The 21,945-nt window shown below is 42.5% G+C and overlaps 1 protein-coding gene across 3 annotated transcripts in view; it reads right to left on the reverse strand.

The window, feature by feature from the left end:
• Positions 1-21,945, reverse strand: part of mad1l1 (mitotic arrest deficient 1 like 1) — a 47,876-nt gene that overhangs the window by 22,562 nt on the left and 3,369 nt on the right. For all 3 annotated transcript variants that reach the window (XM_031863196.1, XM_031863194.1, XM_031863195.1), the window contains exons 10-15: positions 19,064-19,150; positions 18,186-18,330; positions 14,802-14,942; positions 13,762-13,818; positions 12,409-12,500; positions 12,078-12,168 (exon numbers count right to left, since the gene is read on the reverse strand). In XM_031863196.1, the coding sequence (XP_031719056.1) occupies positions 12,078-12,168; positions 12,409-12,500; positions 13,762-13,818; positions 14,802-14,942; positions 18,186-18,330; positions 19,064-19,150 (613 nt within the window). The remainder of the gene's footprint in view (positions 1-12,077; positions 12,169-12,408; positions 12,501-13,761; positions 13,819-14,801; positions 14,943-18,185; positions 18,331-19,063; positions 19,151-21,945) is intronic.

Consider the following 21,945-nt stretch of genomic DNA (forward strand, 5'->3'; position numbering starts at 1 on the left):
CTTGGTCAAGCGACAAGCCTGTGCCAAAAAAAGAAAAAAAGCACAGGAATATTTACACCCTGCACAAAGGTTATCCTTTGATTCAACAAGAGTATAGTTCACTTTCCAGAAAGATACCAGAACATTTCAGGAGAGCAGGTGCATAGCACAAGTCAGGTTTCTATCCATAAATGTAGCGCAAATGTTGCAGAACATGAGCAAAAAGGAAACGCGAATGAATGTGCAATCTCCGTCCACCACCGTTCGAGCGCATCGAGGTAAACAGCTCGCGGCGCTAATTCTCCCGCCGCACTGCGTAATGAGAGGGTGAGGACGTGGAACAACATGAAGGATTCATGGTTTGTTTGGAACCTTCTTCAAATGAACAAGTCTCCACATTGGTACACACATATATTATGTTATGACAAATAAATCGCATGCTTCAGGTACGTTTAGATATATTTGATAAGTCTGTTTCCATCGCATTTTATTTTTATCTGAACCCTGACTTTTCAAGCTCAGCCAAGCATGAAAATTTTCCGGCGTTTCCAGAATGAAAGTTTTAAACATCCCGACTCTCACAAGGTATAGCAGCAATCTATTGAACCCCTTTTGTAGCTTACGGTTGCGGTTATTCGGCACACGGGTGAAGCGGCTCTGTTGTGTAGGAGGCGGGGCATTTGGAATTCAAAACGAGCAGCCTCATTTCCAACAAAGATGTTTATTTTCTGTGCAACCTATGACTGGTCCGCTTTGCCTAGCCTGCCAAAAAATCCTCTCTGCAGAGGCTACAGGAGCATAGAGTGAAGTTATGAGCATCACACTGCCTACCTGCTTTATTTCCCAGCGTGCTCCTCTTTGCCCTCAGCACAGTCGACCACAGCAGCAGAGGGGCCCCCGCTCTGATTTACAGCCAACGCAAGGAGCTTTTAATGTGCTGTTGTGTTTGAAGCTTAGAAACACATATGTGAAGATATATATACAGTTGTGTGAAAAAGTGTTTGCGCCCTTCCTGATTTCTTATTTTTTTGCATGTTTGTCACACTTAAATGTTTCAGATCATCAAACTAATTTAAATATTAGACAAAGATAACACAAGTAAACACAAAATGCAGTTTTTAAATGAAGGTTTTTATTATTAAGGGGGAAAAAAAATCCAAACCTACATGGCCCTGTGTGAAAAAGTGATTGCCCCCTAAACCTAATAACTGGTTGGGCCACCCTTAGCAGAAACAACTGCAATCAAGCATTTGCGATAACTGGCAATGAGTCTTTTACAGCGCTGTAGAGGAATTTTGGCCCACTCATCTTTGTAGAATTGTTGTAATTCAGCCACATTGGAGGGTTTTCGAGCATGAACCGCCGTTTTAAGGTCATGCCACAGCATCTCAATCGGATTCAGGTCGGGACTTTGACTAGGCCACTCCAAAGTCTTCATTTTGTTTTTCTTAAGCCAATCAGAGGTGGATTTGCTGGTGTGTTTTGGATCATTGTCCTGCTGCAGAACCCAAGTGCGCTTCAGCTTGAGGTCACGAACAGATGGCCGGACATTCTCCTTCAGGATTTTTTGGTAGACAGCAGAATTCATGGTTCCATTTACCACAGCAAGTCTTCCAGGTCCTGAAGCAGCAAAACAGCCCCAGACCATCACAGTACCACCACCACATTTTACTGTTGGTATGATGTTCCTTTTCTGAAATGCCGTTTTACTTTTACGCCAGATGTAATGGGACATACACCTTCCAAAAAGTTCAACTTTTGTCTCGTCAGTCCACAGAGTATTTTCCCAAAAGTCTTGGGGATCATCAAGATGTTTTCTGGCAAAACTGAGACGAGCCTTTATGTTCTTTTTGCTCAGCAGTGGTTTTCGTCTTGGAACTCTGCCATGCAGGCCATTTTTGCCCAGTCTCTTTCTTATGGTGGAGTCATGAACACTGACCTTAATTGAGGCAAGTGAGGCCTGCAGTTCTTTGGATGTTGTTCTGGGGTCTTTTGTGACCTCTTCGATGAGTCGTCGCTGCGCTCTTGGGGTAATTTTGGTCGGCCGGCTACTCCCGGGAAGGTTCACCACTGTTCCATGTTTTCGCCATTTGTGGATAATGGCTCTCACTGTGGTTCGCTGGAGTCCCAAAGCTTTAGAAATGGCTTTGTAACCTTTTCCAGACTGATAGATCTCAATTACTTTGTTTCTCATTTGTTCCTGAATTTCTTTGGATCGCAGCATGATGTCTAGCTTTTGAGGATCTTTTGGTCTACCTCACTTTGTCAGGCAGGTCCTATTTAAGTGATTTCTTGATTGAGAACAGGTGTGGCAGTAATCAGGCCTGGGTGTGGCTAGAGAAATTGAACTCAGCTTTCCAAAGATGTGATAAACCACAGTTAATTTATGTTTTAACAGGGGGGGGCAATCACTTTTTCACACAGGGCCATGTAGGTTTGGATTTTTTTTCCCCTTAATAATAAAAACCTTAATTTAAAAACTGCATTTTGTGTTTACTTGTGTTATCTTTGTCTAATATTTAAATTAGTTTGATGATCTGAAACATTTAAGTGTGACAAACATGCAAAAAAATAAGAAATCAGGAAGGGGGCAAACACTTTTTCACACAACTGTATATATACACACATACACACAACAATTAATAAATAAGTAATTCAAATATTTTCAGCAAATGTTTCTTTATATCTCGATGCCATTTCACTACAGTCCAAAATGTAATCAAAACAGACTAACAGCAAATTACGTAACATCCAATGAGTGGTGAATACAGATGGATGTTAGCGAAGAGAAAAAAACCACAGAACAGGAAGCAAAAGCTAAAATGGAAACGTTTTGTTGTTTTCCACAGCACACATGATTTCCTTTGTTTGCTTGTGACTCTATAAGGTCTGGGTAAATGAGAAGAGTCTATCTTAGCTTAATGCCAATAAAAGGAGAATCACACAAAACAGGAACACACACACACACACACACACACACACCAATCTCAGCTCTTGATTACTGGCTAAATTAGATTCCACGTGCCCCAAAGCGACTGTTGCCAAATAAACTGCGGGCGTGTGGGAGAGCAAGAAGCAGACGAGGAGAAATGGTGAAGCAGGACACGGAAAAGAACACGGTAAAAACAAGGAGGGTAACGTTGCCTACAACGTATGGGGAAAAAACAGCATGGACAAAGAGGAAAAAGGCCTCGCACGCTTATAAATAACGCTTTGTATAATTTAGAAAGGAACAGAGTGATTGAGCTCTTCTAAAATCAGAATGCGTGTATTTATATCACAACATTTTCAACCGGACTGCGCACACACACACACACACACACACACACACACACACACACACACACACACAGCCAGATAAAGTCAAAGCTTATTTGCTAAATCTTTTGAAGTCCTACATCTGTATACGGAGGGTTTATTCGAGGATGCCTCTGTATGGGTGTGTTGTGATAAACAGCCAGAGAAAATAGAAGGCAGAGCCAGATAGTGTGAGACAATATGTAGATTAGAGCGCAAAAAGAAGAGCCAAGTCCTCAAAATGCAGCCAACTGCTACGTGCTGTCGAAAAGCAGAAAAAAACTCTTACAAACATACTTCCTTGAAATTAGGCCAAGCGAAAGAAAATTAGAATGATTTGGCCGTGGAATTCATACTTTACTTTTTTTTGGATGCCTGGACTGAGCCGCGGGGCAAAGTTTTAATTGACTGCTCAACAGCAATAACAAAGGGAATGTATTTCTCTTTGGCATTAAAGCGCATCGCTTTCAGAGCAAGCCAGGAAATAGCATAATCTTTTTTTAATTGGTTGAACTCTCCTCATGTATCACAATAAAGTGAGAAAATGGGGAGAAAAAAAGGCCATCTTCCATTTTACCTGCTGTGCAGAAAAAGAGGGCAAGAAAAAATAAAGGAGTAATCAGGTGATTAAGTATGATGCACTGAAGTAGAAAACATGAAATCTAAAAGTACAAACAGAGACAATCATTTATAAAATGCAAAAAGGTGTCGTTACCTTTCACTGCACATGCAAGTCTGCTTTTGAGCAGAAAAAAAGGGAAAGCGGTGCACTTCGTGTTCATAAATTATAATTTAGTTTGCCGCCACAACATCAGAAAAATGCCAAAATTGCCTGAGTTTCGAAGTGGATGTTAGCAAACTGCTTAATATTACAGGTGGCCTGTTGTACACGTGTGTGTGTGTGTGTGTGTATGTATTTACATGCATATATCCAGTCTGCTCTTCCACACAGTATTTACAGTGCAGCAAGGTGGAGAGCCGTTCTAAGTGCCCGAGGCTACACATCTCTTATTCATAGAACACCACATCTAATACCAGGGAAAAAACAAGATTAAGAGGCAGGCAGGCAGGGGGGGGAAGAAAGAGAAAGAGAAAGAGAAAGAGAAAGAGAGAGAGAGATCACAGTCCAGGGGAACAATGTCTGTTTTTAACGCCGCTGAACAAATGGCTCTGAAACAACCACTTATATACTAAATACTGCACCGACCACAGGGGACACAGGAGTCACTCATGGAACAGGTGACACACTAATGGTGGGTGAGTGTGCATGAGTGTGTGAGCAGAGGGGGTACTATCAAAAAAAATAACAAATATAAAAGCTCACTGTTAAACCCCATGAACTGAAGAAGTGAGAGGTTGAATTGGAGAGACACCAGAGAGGCAAACCTGTTCTTTTGAGTCACATCATCCAAAAACACATCGGGCCCCTCATCCAAAAACACATCGGGGCCCCTCTCCTTTACAAACGAACTACACAGTGCCATGCTAAAGTATTCTACCCCATGCTGCTTCTACCATTGTGTTGCATTACAATTGTTTGATGTAAGGGACCCACACAGAATAGTCAAAATTGTTGAAGTGAAATGAAAAGAAAAACTCTGGTTCTGAAGAGTGAAGTCAATGAGGAAGTGTCTTAAACTTGAATACTAGCCAGCAGGGGGCGACTCCTCTGGTTGTATGGAAGTCAATGAGAAAATGACTACTTCTCACTTGATTTATTACCTCAGTAAACATTGTAAACATGAGTTTATGGTCTCAATCTCCAGTTTCAAGTCTTCTTCAATACAGCATGATGTTCATTTCGTAAATTATGGTCCATTTAGAGTCAAACAGACAATAAAGCAGAGTATGCTTTAGGGCGGGCTTACTGTGATTGTCAGTTCATTTCGTTCACTGGTTGCAAAAAGCCAAGATGGTGACGGCCATATCGCCGATCGCGAGGCTTCAAAACAGCAGTCCACACATCAATGGGTGACGTCGCGACGACTACGTCCACTTACAGTTAATGTGTGCAGGTCAATTACATAAAATCCAAATAAAAACCAATTTAAATACCAGGCTGTAATGCAACAAAAGTAAAAAAAAAAAAAAAAAAAAAACTAAAAAGGGTTGTGAATGCATTTTGCAAGTCACTGTACCAGTCCTGATGAAATCAGTTGCCCTAACCCTAACCCACTGAATGACAAAGATACAAGTTTTTTTCTGACACTAGTACTTCTGTTATAAAACCTGGATGTAATATAACATAAATGTAATAAAAGGATTGTGTTGTAAACATTCATTGACAGAAATCTAGTCAAAATAAATTATTGTTATAAGCCATCCTAAAATTGTATACAAAGATTTTGTAAAGATGTTCATGAATATTGTACTGTGTATTAGTTGACGGCAATAATGCGTCAACATTGTTCGAGCAGCGTCTGACACCGTTGTCTCCATATATCACATGTGGGATTAAATGTGGCACATGTGCTTCATGCAGTGAACCTCGAGAGGTAAGCTACTGATAACTGCTCCTCGACAACAGTGTGATGTTAATAAAAGAGCAATGACCACAAGCAGAAATCCCACTGTGGCTCTTTGTGATACGGGCTGGGTGTGAACGCCGAGCAGTTGCTAAGCAGGTACCGTGCAGGAATCTAGGAGGAGGTTGCACTTCAGTGGGTTTCTCCTACTTGGGCTAAATTTGAAGACGACCAGCTAGCTGCTGCTCAGATGTCTTAGGGAGAAATAAGACAAATGAAGTGAGGAGCAATGGCAGATGTGCAACAGCATCCACTAAACACTGAGAAAGATTTGTTTGCTAATGTGTAAGGCTTTAGTCCACGGCACAAATATCTGATATCCTTTGATTAAATGCTTGGTAGAAGAGACCCTGTGGAGCTTTCTTGTAAATCAACAACAGTCATGTTTACATTCAGTGTCACTCACCAGAAAGCATTGTGTGTATCATTGAGATCTAACAAACGTGTCGAGTGCATTTCCCTCCTCATAAAATATTCGTAGAGAAGATATCTAAAGTATTTCTTGTTTGTTTCCATCCATGTTTACTAGCTTGCAGTCGTCGTCTTTGTTGCTTGGAGTGTTACAGACACAAGTTTGTGTGCGCACATGGATATGAGAAACAAAAACAGGGAAACGCTCGTACAAAAACAGCTCCATAGGTCTAAAACTGTGATTCTTTAAGCTCAAAGCAGGAACTGAGAATAGAACATGCTGTTGTGATGAGCAGTAGGATCAAAGCTGAAGGTCTCCACACATCCACAGGTCTGCGTGAGTTGGTTGTCTTTGGGATAAAAGCTGAATTAATGCCTTTACACACCGGGGGGGGGGCGTGACGAATAAACAACAGATGTTATTCGCAGGAGAGTATTTTGCATCAAAACTATTCATACTGGCAGCGATGCTAATTTGCGACAGTTGTAACAATTTTTCAATAAAAAAGTTTGAATAAATTCTTAAAAGCAGAAACTATTTATGACAAAAACAGAAGTTAAAAAAAAAAAAAAAAAAAAAAAAAGGACCATCCCTGTTGTGTAAAGGCCTGAAGGTGAACTCCTGATTCCATGGTGTGAATCTAGTACTGGCAAGTTGCAATGGCAGGGCATGAATATTACCATTTTGCTGGTTAGAACACAGCAAAGACATCTTAAAAGGCAGCACCCGCATGTCAATGTCTTCAGTTGGTATTGTGAGGGTCCACAGATCGATGGCTGAATCCCAAGAAGCAGGAAAAGGTCTGGAGACAGATTACAGCCTCTGGGCCTTTTTACAGAAGAGTAGACCCGTTCCCTCCAAAACCATGATGGCAAGAAGAAACAGCAGCCAAGTTGTGCTTTGGGACTGCTGACAGGACCCCAGGCTGAAAGGGTTTGGTAAAGGTGGTGCTGAAGAGCTCTTTCTATCATGTAGTATTAGCATCAGAACTTCTGGTGGGCTCTGCCACAGGGCCCTGAGCCTTTGAGAGTTTATGGATACACAAGGCAAAGGTCAAAGGTCTGCAGAGCGGCAGACTCTTCCGTGCAAGGTCTCTGCTCTTCCTCCACTTAAACAAGTACCAAAGACTCCCTCAGAAGTAACTGCAATGTGTCCTCCTCTTCCTCATCAAACTCTGATCACGTTGAACGTCTCACCTGTACATAACAAGTGTTGGGAGTGACCTTTGTGTCTTTCCGATGGTAATTGGACTCCCAGTTGCTGTGCCTGCAACTGGGCAGATGGCTTTTCCCCGTTTCCTCACCGAAATATTTATTGGTATGACAAGACATAGCTGTAATTCATAGGGTCGATGAATCAATGATTGTGGCTATAAATTGTTGTAAAAGGCAAATTATCTTTTTCCCTTTCGAAGTCTTGATATAGAAACAAAAGCAATATTTGTGTTTCGCCATTAAAGCCGAAGTTATACTTTGCACGTCCGTGGGTACGCGAGGGTCAGCTCAACATACGTTTTGTCATCAGAGGGAGTGAGCGCAGGTTCTGTGCGGACGTCCACGAACGACTGCGTGTCTGTGGCGTCAGCAGCCGTCATTGTACCCGTCCATTTGAGAGTATGAGCGAGGTTCACCTATTACTGACATTTCACTCTCAAATTGCATCTCACACCGAGCAGGCTGCAAGGCGGGGGGGATGAGGTATCTCTTTTCTGACGTCTCGTATCACTTCACCGCTTTACTGGGTAAGAACGGAGCAGCGCTGAAATCATCTCTTTGGCTCAAAAGTCTGAAGGCTGTTTTCAGTTCCATACAGAAACGTCAAGTTTCTCCCTACCAAATGCACACAATTCCCTACATGCCTGACGGGTGATGGAAAGACACGCCGTCTGGTGGGAGTAGTTACAAACACGGGAACAAAAGCTTCAAAGTCTCAAAAGGGAAGGCTCTCAGAAGTTTAGACAAATTCTAAATTAAGGTTGGAATGTGGAAGGCTGGTGCGATGTGGGACACTTACACCCTAACCTGATTGAAAAGACGCCTCCTTCTTGCCCTCAATTGCTGCTGCCGTCCTTCAGCCACCAATCATCATCAATCTGAGCTCAACTGTCCACACAATGCAACAGCCTCGTTAATTTAAGGATCGGGCGGTCAAAAGAGGACATTGGTAAATAGCCCGTCTTTCACAGTGTCATTGAAAATATGTCTAACAATACCGTATTCAAACGTCTCAGTGAAATATAGCAGAGACAAGGTTGCCCGAAGGAAATTAGTTATGAAAGTGGTAAGTGGTGTTTTATTAGTCCAAGGTTTTACTTTCCCTGGTGTGTCAGCTGCTGGCAATTACCTGGTGTAAGAGCAACATATCTTAACAAATTGCCACGTTGCCATAAAACTCCATATTCAGGATGAACTATATTTTTAGCCCCAAAAGCAAAAATGCAGCCTCACGGTTGTCTGCAGACCTTACACATGTAGTCATATGTTCACCTATATTTAATGCTTAAAAACTGTCTTCATGATGTCAGCTTTGATTAAACCTTTAAATAGGTAACTGCCATTAAAATGAAAACCTTCACCTGACATCACTACAACAGCAGGCGCACGGCTTAACAGCCAACATACATCCATCCATTGGAACCAGACTCAAATAAGCTTTATTGGCATGAATGATCAGATTACATCATTACCAAAGCTAAATTACTGTACGTGTTATTGAGAGTTTTACACAAGAAAACTAAATAGATAATAACTAGATAACAAATACACTCACTCTTTTTCAGATGGTATCAATCCCAAACATTTACTAGAGTTTGTAGCTGAAGTTGCTCCACTGGCCACAAAGCATGCCATTGTCAAGACAAAATACACAAAGCTTTTTTCAGCTCGTACTATGTCTCTATCTGACAATAAAGACATAATCATGATGTTGCTGTGGCTGAGTAGCACAATGGGGCATGCCCATGTCAGCACACGTACAACTGAGAGAGTACGTTGATGCAACCTCTTGCAATGGCAACAATTATCTTTGTCTAGACACCGGGCATGACAGCTCCAGCAACAAGACAAAGCACAGCTGTATCAAGTCCACTATTGTTCTCACCAGACAGTAAACCGGGTCCAAACCACAGAGGGGCAACGAGGAGAGCTTCTGAAAACTCTCTTCAAATGATAATGTTCGTCATAAGACCGACTGTTGACTGGCTTTCTTTAAGACGGCCATCCTTAAAAGCACCCTTCAAAATTCAATCCAACAATCATCCAGCACGCTCTGCTCACATCTACCCCGCAAAATGATAACTAGTAGCACCTGAAACCAACTCATAAAGCCTCCACACTCACTGTTCCGAACAGCCGAGTAGGTGGTGGGACCACTAACAGGACCTAACGTGTTTACTGGTCTGTCATCAATAATGAATGTTTGGAAAGAAAAAGAGAATCCAGTCGTTCTGGAAATAAAAAAAGATGAGAGCTTTGCAGTTCGGCTCCTTCCCATACATGCATACTTTAATCTTAATGTCGACATTCCCAGAACTCATTAGTTGGCATGACCAACAGCAGAGACACAGACCTGACTACTTTGATTACGAGGGGAATTCTACACCTAAATAAAAGATATATAGGAATATGACCGCTTTCAAAGAAGTGCCCAAAATACACAGAAGTCATTGATTATTACTTGTGGAAATTAGGTTGGCAAAACACATTCACATTTCAAATGTATGCGTCCACTTTGACTTCTAGAATATAGTATGTTTAGTAAGTGTATTAGAAATGGTACGTTTGCACAGCAGGGAGGCCTTTGAGGACAGTGGCAGCTCTTACATTGCAGGACCACTAAACAGAATGTATACACAGAAGATAATAATCCCATTTGGTATTTGTTTGATTGTTTAAATAATTGCATGTTGCAAGTCACAGGTTGCATGTTGAAGCTCGTGCCTGGCTTTAGTTTGTTGCCGATAAAGAGAGAGAAGATGCATTTCACGCATGAGAACACTGGCTGCCTCAAGAAGGCGGCAATTAATTAGATCTGCCTGTGACGAAGGTTTCATTTCAGCTTTGTAACCATAGACTGTATGTAAGGAGTGGGCGTAGTCGTCGGGACGTCACACACTAGTTTGTGGACTGCCGTTTAGAGGACTCGAGTTCGGCATTTTGACTGTCGCCATCTTTGTTTTTTTTTGCAACCAGTCAACAGAAGTGACCATGTTTAGACAGCGGAGGAGTGACGTAGCGATGCCGTATACGGCTCTGGGAGCAGTAGCGACCTGTCAATCACAATGTGGCCCCGCCCTAAATCATACCCTGCTTTATGGTTTATTTTACCCTAAATGAAACTAGAAGTTACTAAATAAACATCATGCTGTAGACTGAGACCACAAAACTCATGTTTACAATAGCATTTGTTTCACTGAGGTAATAAATCAAGTGAGAAGTCGGGTCATTTTCTCAGAGACTTCTATACATTCGGACCTTTTGCCATGTTGCCGTTTGAGAGAATGCCAGTTTAAGGAGCAGAGTCCTCCGGCTGTGAACCGATTCTAATATAGTAATAGTGACTTATAGTAAGTTACAGATATATCTGAGAGCAGTATTACAAAGTTTTCAATTGTAGCATGAAAATGTGACACTGCCATATGCCTGATGATTACTTCATAATTGCATGACGCAGATTGAATCGGATGCATTAGTCGTATCTCTTTAAAGTGTCCATTGTACAATACATATATACTTGTCAAGCAGATGAATGAGATCAGAATTTCTCAGGAGTGCCTCCTGTCAGATTACCGGCGGGGATGATGGAGCACGAGTCCAAGCGGTCTCATTACGCTGGTAATCTGAGTGGCTGACAGTCACACTCGTCGGTGTGATGTCAATATAAAGACGGGGCGGAAACGACGGGTTATGCTACAACAATCTGACATGCAAGTTGATATAATGAAACCCCCCCCCCCGCTGTCAATTCATTCAAGCATTCAATTCAGTACCTCTTTCATGCCTATTCATTCAGCCATGTATTTCTCCTTTCAAACGCTTCGCCATTCAGTCACTCATCTCTTCACTCGGTCTGATGTGGACATCTCTCTGTGTGCATTAGACCATGGAGGAGTCATAAAAATAACTCCTAAGAACTGACCTGATCCGTTGACCGCGCAACCTTGAAACTTGTGCGTGCGCGCACACACACACACACACACACACACACACACACACACACACACACACACACACACACACACACACACACACACACACACAGAGTTGTCAATTGCCTTAAAAGTGGTGGTCATGCTTGAGAACACATGGATTTCATTCACCCCGCAGCTAAATGGAACCAACACGCTTGCCCACACACGTTTCATTAAAGTGCCCTGGTAGGCTTAGTTTGGTACAGTATGAGTCAGGGGAGTAAGAGGACCTGACTGAGATGAAACACACACACACACACACACACACACACACACACACACACACACACCCAATTTAAAAAGGAGAAGGGATCGGGGATAACTTAGGGAGTTAATTAAGTAACTTTTCAAGATGAAAGTAGCTGGATTAGATGCACACAGACATGCATGTGTGTGTTAGTGATGTTAAGGTGGCTACCAACAAGGATTAATTTCATTTCAGCCAGTTCCACTCTAATCCCTTCAACCAATAAAGCAGGACTTTAAATCAACCACAGATCCTGAGACTTTTCCACTGGAATCACACCTGCGTGTACCTGATTGTACTCGGAAAAACTGTCAGATATGGCGAGTGTTTGTGAGAATCAATCTGCAATGTTATACGGGGGCCTTGGGGATTTCAAATTTGTCCCTTTGTGCCAGACGAGTAAATCCATCCCAGAAAGCTGTTGCCTACCTGTAGGTTGTGTCTCTCCAGTCTCATCTCCAGAATGTTGTTCTGCTGCTCCAAACGCTGGCGCTCTGCCTCCAAATCTTCAATTTTCTGTCTGAAAAAGGCACACACACACATTCACTGACTAGTTTATTAATATAATGACTATGCAAATTGTTGACTCAGTAGGGTAATCCAGCTCTGCTCACAGTTAATCCACTCTTTTTTTTTTTTTTTTTTAAATATATATATATATATATATATATATATATATATATATGCATTAATCTTTCAAGTCTGAGGTGTTGAATTGGTTGTCTTTGCAATAGGTTGTGTGTGTGTGTGCTCCAACTACCTGAGTATGCTGACCTCTTCTTTGGTCCCTGAAGAGCTGCTATCAGCAGCAGAGGCCTGCTGCTTCTTTAGAGACTCCAGCTCCAGCTCCACCTGCACAGACAGAAGAAGATGGGCCTGCTGCACTAACATCACATCACCTTTGGCTGTGTGCCTTGCACAAACCTTTTGGCTGCAGATAGAGCCCGAGGACTCTATTCCGGTGTGCTTGCTATCTTTTCGAGACAGGCATCCAGACAAACGGCTATATCATTTGTACACCATTAGCAAAACAGACTCATTTTCCATTTTACAATGTCACAATCTTTTTCCCCTAGTGCTTTTTTTTAAGTCTGTAGTTTTCGCCCCAATCTCACTCTCCTGTCTGCAATTAGCCCTCATTTCCATTTGCACAGACATTTTCCTCTTTTTTCAGAGAGCATCTGTCCGTCTCGCAGCTCATCCTCCCTCCCAGTCTTTACCCGGACATATAGGTAATTACTGCTGTACCAGACAGGAGGATTTCACACGTCAATATTCATTGCCATAGCTATATGTTGATGTCTCCTCGGAAACAAGGAGCCACAAAAAGAAGGGAGATCGTAGAACAAGAGGTAGAATCACAGAGTGTGTAAGAGAGGTTAGGTCATACCTGCCAACTCTTTTCTTTATCCCGTTTTTAGAACATATTTTAACGCAGTCTGCTTTTCTGTAACTCTTCAGTAATCAAACCCTTAATTAAGAAAGATATATATTTTTAAAAGGAAGTAATTATCGAGCTCCAGACCTCGGTGAGCTCTACGGCTGGTGGTTCCAATATCGGTAGCACGGCTTCTTGTCACCTGTCAATTAGCGTCACTTCAGACAGAATGAGAGAGGAGGTGGTACTCAACGCAGGAGAGCTACTGTACTAATACCATAAATACAAATCCAGATGGTAAATAATGAAAAGGTCTACGGGACCAACTTCATTGTTTGGCACACTGGAAAAAATCCTGTTCGTCAGCACGTTAGTCACAGACGTATTCAAGCGTCTTTGAGTCACAGATACAAATATACCTGCCAGGATTACAGTTGTGACTAAAAAGGAACCCGTGACAGCTTGAGCGCGAATGGCTGAGGTTTACAATGACTAATCATGAAGTACTAATTAAGATTTCTATAGCTTTAATAAACATTTCACTTTTTTGCATCCTTGTTTCTTTTGTTTTTGTTGTTAGTTACTGGTGGAAAACGAATAGAAGTTAATTAGGGTCAAATATGTGAAACAATGTAAGAAAACAATGTATTTTGTCTGTAACTCACAGAACAAAAAGCTACAAATCGCAAGCGTGGGAGTGTGTGTGTGTGTGTGTGTGTGTGCATGTATACTTACAGTTTGCAGCTGCAGTTTTAAAGTCCCCGTCTCCTCCTGTGCTTTGGTCAGCTGGGCCTGAAGCAAAGGACAAAACAAAGGGAAAAAATATAAATACAAAACTAGAATTACCGCCTCGTGGTTGTAAGCCTCCGCAAACCAGTCATGTTGCAGTTTACATCTATGTCTATCCAAAATCATCATCATTATATCTTATTTGAAATTTGTGTGAAATTGTCATAATTAGCATTTCTTGCATTATGGCAAAGAATGTGTGTTCTGAGGTCACAGAGACCTCTGTCCACCAGATTCTTATCAGTTCATCTTCGATTCCAAGAGGATGCCTGTGCCACATCTAAATAAAACCTCTCAAGGCAGAATGGGATGGACTTAAGGTCACAGTGACATTGAACTCTGACCACCAGATTCTTATCAGTTCCTCCTTGTGTCGAGGTGGACGCTTGTGCCACAATTTTGAAGAAATTCTCTTTAGGCATTTCTGAGAGGTCCACAAGAACGGACCAGATGGACGGACAGACGGACGGACAGACAACCTAAAAACATAATGCCTCCGGCCACAACTGTCCTCAGCCGTAAGCCATAAAACTGAAAGATGGCTTCCTGTCCTTATCCCACCGAGATACAGTATTGACAGAAACAGAGGATCTGAAAGGGAACAGAGGCAGCGGCATATACCATATATTTTTCCAAAGTGTGAACTTGATTCAGTTTTGAGACAGTAACACTCTAGCCTTCTCACATTTCGTTCCAGTGTCACTCACAGTGCCCCCCCCCCCCACCACAAGTGCCGTTTTATCGGTTTTCAGCACAGATATGTCAATTTGTCCACTAAGCAAGAGCACCGAGCGTGTCGACAAGGAGCGGCTGAGTGCCACACATTTACAGTGCCTTTAGCTGTGAGCAAAAAACGGCGACGCTAAATAAACTGTCCGGCAGCTTGGAGGTGCATAAATGAGTGCTTCACATTCAAATTTGTTCCAGGATACTCTAAATGCATGTGGTGTTTTTGTGTATGCACAAGCCCACACACACACACACACCTCCATCTCTGCGTTGTGGTTCTGGGTCCTCTGCAGCACTTCCTCTGCCTCTCTGAGGCGTTTGCTGAGTTGTGGAGAGTACTCAGTGGGTGCCAGCGCGCTGTCATAGGACTCCAGTATGGCACGCATTCCATCACGCTCCTGTAACACACACACACACACACACACACACTAACATAACACGACAAAAAGGAAATCCTGCAGTACACTTAACTCATTTCCATGGAGCCGAGGAGGAAGAAAGTCATGGCTCAGCAGTCTGTTTTGCTATCAGATATGTAATGTTTGCATGTAACAGAGTGAGTGAGATGAGAATACCAAAGCTCTTTGATGTTTTTCGGATTTGTCTGCGTTGAGTTTGCATGTTTGGTGTGTTAATATGACGGGCAAATGCCTTTGTAAATGAGGAACAAAGCACGAGGCAGCTGCTCCTTTCTCCTCCAAGCTGTGACAAGAGAAGCTTCGGGTTGCGGTCGTGAAAAGACAAAAGTCTTGAAAGATAAAAAAGGATACATAATGAATTTTAAATAAAATCAGACAGTCATAACAGAGAAGCATATGATATCACGCTGCCTCATCTCTCCGATACAAGACGAGGTCATTCAAAAATAATTAAAAATCGACATAATTCTTTCCTCTAAAATACTTGAATGAAAGACGTGTCCTCAACATTGTCTGTCCAGTTCATCAACACATCAAGCAGGTGCATCTCTTCAAGAGAAAACATCCTCACTCCGGCTGTCATTACACTTTCTAAAAGCACTTTGAATAACTAGTCTGCTGTGCTCTACTTGTTAATATATGTTAATTTGGAGTTTGAGGAAAAAGGAAAAGTGCATACTGTACCTTATATTTTACTGAGTTAATGTACACATTAATGAAGCAACAATGGTATCAGCCTCGGGTTAATCATCTGTGACACTTTGAAACACCATTTAGTGATTAACATTAATTTCAAAAATGGCACAATCCGTCTGAAGAATGTAGCTGACGCAACATTTTAACTTGTAACAGTAACAAATGATTACTGCGTTACGGAGTAAATGTGTACTGGTTGGCCGGCAACATGATGAGAGAGAAGTAATACGTTTAAAAACTGGCAAACAGCCCGTTTATCGATGCAAAGTCAACGTCAGTCAAGCCCGTTGTGTAATGGTGCGTCTCCTCCCCTCCCTTCATCATAAAGCGAAGCCGGGCTGCTTAGGAGCATCCTTGAAGTCTGAGGGTCAATGAAAGCTCAGTAGTCGATTATTAACAGGGCTAATGTGGGGGACGTTTATGAGACTCGGGTTGAAGTCAAGGTAATAAAACAGTGAGTACCATTTCAGATAACTACCATTTCAGATAACTGCATCTAATATATGTTGATTGCCGAGTAACGCTGTCTTTTTTTAAAAAACGGCTTGTAATTCCTGGTTGTAACATCTATGAATAATGGACTGCAATTTCTCTGTCAGATTAGCTCACAGGCTTGTATCTGAAAACAAAACACGATTACCCTAATCAGATTCTGCCTGTGATGAGCCAAGATCCAAACCAACGTAATCACTTTAAAGATGACTGAGTCGGGTTCATTTAAAAACACTATATGGGAAATCACGCTTAATTCAACTTTATTAGTTTTGGCTCCGAAGCAGCATGGTTCGTCATGCAACATTTCCTGATGCATCCTCGGAGAACCTTCCGGAAGGGAGAGAAGAAGAAGACAGACCGAACAGAAGTCAAAATGGTACAAACACATTTAGAGGTCAGTGTGTATGCTGCCAATCTGAACCAGCACAGCCCTCTGGCTATTTACGGTCTATTAACGTGCAATGAAATTCAGCCAATCTAAATCAAAAATCTGTCGACTCCTCTCCGATAAAAACTCTAATTTTAGAAAACAAACAAACAGGGCGCGGGGAGGACAGGGCGATAAAACCATCGTTACCGTTTTCATCATCTATTTTCTTTTTTTGGAAATTGCTTTTATGTCGACTGTTTTATCTGGTGCGTGAAGATGTGACAGTGCCTCTAATGGGTCAGCGAGTCTGTCCCGCTGAAGGATGTTTAGAAGAAAACATCCGAGTGGGGCAAACGGCAGCGTAAAGGAGTCAGAGCCTTGTGGCAGAGAGGGAAGGATGACATTCGTCCTCTTCTCCGCTTCCTTAACAACCTGCTGTCAAAATGCGGCTGAGCAAGGCACTCGATCATCATTGATTCGTGAGCCAAAGTGTGGCTACAGTCATTCACACAGGTGGAGTGGTGGGACACCTACCAGATTCATTCATTCATGTTGTTGTTATTGCACAATGTAGATAAAGAGGTTACTTTGATTCAGAAAGCAACGATGATGAGGGCTTCGGGTGTGTTATGTTATAATAATAAAAGCATTGATTGGTTGCAGCCCTACCAAATTAAATTACATTAGTGAGAACCAAAAATTAAGAATATAAGACTAAATATACTTAAGGCATTAATATACTCAGCTATCGTCGTTAAATCTAATGTAACTTTAAAAACATTTTGCGGGTTAGAGCAAAAAATCATGAGCAAGGGGTCAAAGTTTTAAGAAGCACAGCAACAGATATTTTCCTTCAGTCCATCGAGACCGGATGGTTAAAAACCTCTGAGTGCTTGGTTAAGTGAAAATGGTAGCAGGCGGTCTCAGGCGGAGTCATATTTTAGCTCCGCTTAGTTATGGTGGTGCCTCAGAGTGTGTGTGTGTGTGTGTGATTTGTGTACTAACAGACTGAGCATGTTAACCTCGGGAATTACACACAGTGAGAAATCAATATCACAGGGAGGTCTAGTCAGGAACTGCAGAGCAGGGGGAAGCAAGATAGATAGATGAGGCATATGACTTCCATCGACCAATCAGAAGGTGGGGTGTGGGGGGGGGGGTAAAGGGTGGATTAGGAATTCAATGCTGCCCTTGAGATTCAAGGGCCTTCATGGTCCCCGAGTGAACCCGAAGACGATAAATTGTATCATGAAGAAAAACGCCACTTTTCTTCCGATTGGTCTTCAGTCTTGAAATCTGATACGTACACACTTTGTGCAAATATCTAACAATACACCTTTTACACTGCATGTGTGTGCATATCTTATATAACTCGTTATGAATTCATAAACACCAAATACTTGATGGTGCTTCTTGTAGTTTCCGAGTCATTTTCTTACAGTACAATATTAGTCTTTGGGCAGATGGAACTAATGTATTTTAATGAAATATAAAATAAAGAATGATGAAGATTCAAAATTCCAGGCACAGATGAGTTAAAAGGGAAGTTCTGGCATTGTGTGACGGTGGAAACATTGTGTCGCCAGCGTTTGAATGCTCGTTAATGTGTCTGCATGTCTGGGTTTTGTTGTCGTTTGTGTTTGTCACTGACGGTCGGTCACCTTGGTTAACAGCAGCACTCTCTTCTGTAGCCGGCGGACCAGAGCGTCCTGCGCCTCCCTCTTCTTCTGCTCCTCCAGAGCCTTGCTGCGCTGCTGGGACAGCTCTGCCCGGAGCTCGGCCTGCAAACGCTCGGCGCTCCTCACGCTGACGCACCGGGAGAAATGGCCGGGTGGAAAGAGGAGGAGAGGGGGGGGGTAAATAACAGGTGGCAGGGAACACAGGTCGCTTGGTGCCGAATGTTCAGACGAGCCGAGAGAATTAATTCATAGTCAATTTAGAACAATACTGCTCACCGAATAATTCCCGGACGACCGTCCAGAAATTATTTGCAGCAGCGACTTGCGACAGGTCTGATCGATAGGACAATAATTATAAAACACGCTCCCCTCATCCCCTCCCGGCGCTCTCCCATTCTGCCGTTTCTAATATTTCATAATGAGCCCAAATACGCTGAGCAGAAGAGAGACGCTTGTTAGCTAATGAACGCTTTCTTAGCTGGACTGAGCTGCAGCACGAATAGACCCGACCATGCGCGCAGCATTCCCTACAGACATCACCTCTGCCTAAACAGGACAAGTTTAATTAATGAATTCCCTCTCTCTCACTCACAATCCTTCTCTCACACACACACACACACACACACACACACACACACACACGCACACACACACACACACCAGTGGTTACTGTCAGGAGTGCTATCAGAATCAGGACCAGTTTAATTAACTTTGTGACAATTAAGGACTTCTCAGAGATACGCTCTAACAGATACATGGGGGGGGAGGGAGGCCGAGGGAGTGAGAGGTTGAGGAAAAAGTCTGAAGGCAGAGAGGACAGAGATTTTGTGTGCGTGTGAAGAAGTGTGTGTGTGTGTTACCGGCTGTTGAGTGTGTAGTTCTGCTCTTTCAGAGAAATTTCTATCTGCTGGATCTGAATCACCTCCCTGGACAGATCCTCTGGTTTCCTACGGAGAGACGCACACAGGACAGTTAGCATACACACGTGTACCCGCGGACACACACAATGGAAAATCAATAGGACTGACAGTGCAGCAAAGGACGGAGAATAGATGGAAGCGGCGTCGCTTTCATATTCTTTTGTTACTCGGCCAGTGGGGAGCTGGGAAAGAAAATGACACAAGCAGCAGAGGGGGAGATGAGAGGAGGATAGTGGGCTAAATACTGGTCACAGTTCTGCAAAACAAACTCACTCTGTGGGAGAGATTGACAGATTACAACACACACACACACACACGCACACACATGCAATGGGAAGGCAACAAAGCAGAAGGTCACATACTTCAACAGAGCCACACAACCTCCAAACTCTAAAACCCTGGCCATTACTATGGATCGGTCCAAAACAAAAAAAAAAAAAAGAAAAAAAAAAAAAAGCGGATGCCATTATCTCTTCATCTCTTGTGAAATGGGCGTACATTAGGGGAGCTTAGCTTCGCGCAAAAGCACACCGTAGCCGCCGGCTCGCAGTTCAAATGACACACCTGAGAAAGTGATGCAGCTCGACATCATGAGAGTGGGAGTGCTCATGAAGGCAAGAGACATTTAGTTACATTGCTTTTTATTCCAGCATGTCATCAAACTTTAGCTTTCACTAGAGACCATCAGTAACCTGACACCTGGTATCATGAGATATAGATAGATAGATAGATAGATAGATAGATAGATAGATATTCTATTTATCATCTTCAAATTGCTGTTTTTTTCCCCCATCCGACACTCTAAAACAGTTTCTCACCCAAATTCTCTCTTCAGCCGGTGAAAACATTACTGAAAAAGGAAATCCATTTCCAGAAAACCTTCACCAATATTTTCATCGCCTGTCCCTTCAATTTTTGCTCCACTTAACAGCCTCCTTTTAAGAAAAATATTTCCATCACGCTGACATTCAATTGTCAGCCACATGGGTACACACGCAAGCAAGCACAATGTTATCAGACTGGGGAACAGAAGGAAAGGAAATACACACCAGCAACCGGCCGACTGCTGGCAAATGCAAGCTGCGGCTGTGAGGCAGCCACAGTGACTGTTGCTGGGGAGGGTTCACTTCTGTCCAAAAGTTAGCTTTCCGTGCGGCAAAAACGGAACAAAATGGCCAAATCCTGTGTTGCAGGAGATGAACGGCACCAATGTGTTCACTCCTCATTAACAACCGCTCCACTACATATTCTTTTCACACCACTAATGACCAGCACCAACTGCCTGCTGACACAAAGAGAGTTATATGTAAACTAAAAGCAAAAACAAAGTATGAAGCATCAGCAGCAGCAGCTTGCAGTTATGAGAAATTACCAAATCAATAACACAAAATGCCGGACGCCCTAATGCGATATCTCACATGTAATGACGGAACAAGAAGCAGCGTGAACATGGGCTCTAAGACGAGGCTTTGTGTTGATCAGTGTTGGTTCAGACGCTGCTTCACTGCTGGCGATGTCTCTGTGGCGTTATCGTAGCGCTCCACTGTCATTCATTTGCTTTTCTATTGAAATCATTTTTAACTCCAAAAAGCAGCATGACGACATAAATCCAGATTCAATTTCACTTACGCCGCCATTCTTTAACTTTCTCACAGAAACACATGAAGCGTACGCACCTGAAAAGATTCAGCACATTACAAATGATGATAATAACGTCTGCTTTAACAGCCTCGAAGGCGATCGCAGTGTGCCACTAATGCAGAAATCAGAGAGGCGGTACTCGTGCAGTGTTGTACGAGGTGAACTAAAGGTGAACAGACTAAATGAAACACTCTTGCTTTCCATTTTGGCTCCACATCCCAGGAAAACAACATCCTGACAATTAAGTTGGCCATTTAGTGAACAGTAAAAACAGCTGGATGGAGTTTCTAACTGTTGATTTGCAAGCTGCATTAACCTTTACTTTTGATCAGTATGAGCCTCACACATGTGGCTCCCCTTTAGAAGCCGTATGTACAATGCAGTCTTTTTTTTTTTGTTTGTTGGTTTTTCAGCTACAGCACTCAGGAAGCCAATGACATGGCAGTCTGAACACCTGAATTTTCAGGAGGGTTTCAAATTCTCAACTCAATTTACCCAGGGTGACAGCCTCGTCTGACATACGATTTTCAGAAAAATGATGGACAGCCCAGCCAAATTATTATATACTACTATATTAAACTGAGATTGGTATTACCTTCCTGTGATCCTTCCAGCTCTCTTAATAACTGTAAATTTACCAAACGCCATCGGGTCCCTTGACACATTGAGTAGGACCAAAATGAAACCTTACATGAGGAAATATTTCATTTCATAATTCTTTTACAATACTTCTACCTTTTTCTTCCTACCCTGGAGGAAGATGTGTGACTGACACACACACACACACGACCGGATATGCTGTGTGGAAATGGTTCCATTTAACATTCTGTTTACATCGCAGCCAGAGTTAATCATCATGAAAATGGTGATCGTGCACGTGTGCATGCATGCATGCGATGGACAAGGCTGCAGTGTTTATAATCTGTCAGATCTGCTCTGCTGCTCACAGGGAAACACGCAATGATTCTCTCATTACCAGTTTACACACACACACACAGGCTGGTGGAATCAATCCACAGTGATGAGGCACATTTATTTGGAGTGACCACAGCTCCACCTAGTGGTACTCAATCAGATTTCATAAATAAATATATACTGATAAAACCAAACACACATCTGCCGCTGTTTTTCTGCCACACACACACACACACACACACACACACACACACACACACACACAC

This window comes from Anarrhichthys ocellatus, unplaced genomic scaffold (assembly GCF_004355925.1).
Source record: "Anarrhichthys ocellatus isolate YVR2014 unplaced genomic scaffold, GSC_Weel_1.0 scaffold28, whole genome shotgun sequence".
NCBI lineage: Eukaryota > Metazoa > Chordata > Actinopteri > Perciformes > Anarhichadidae > Anarrhichthys > Anarrhichthys ocellatus.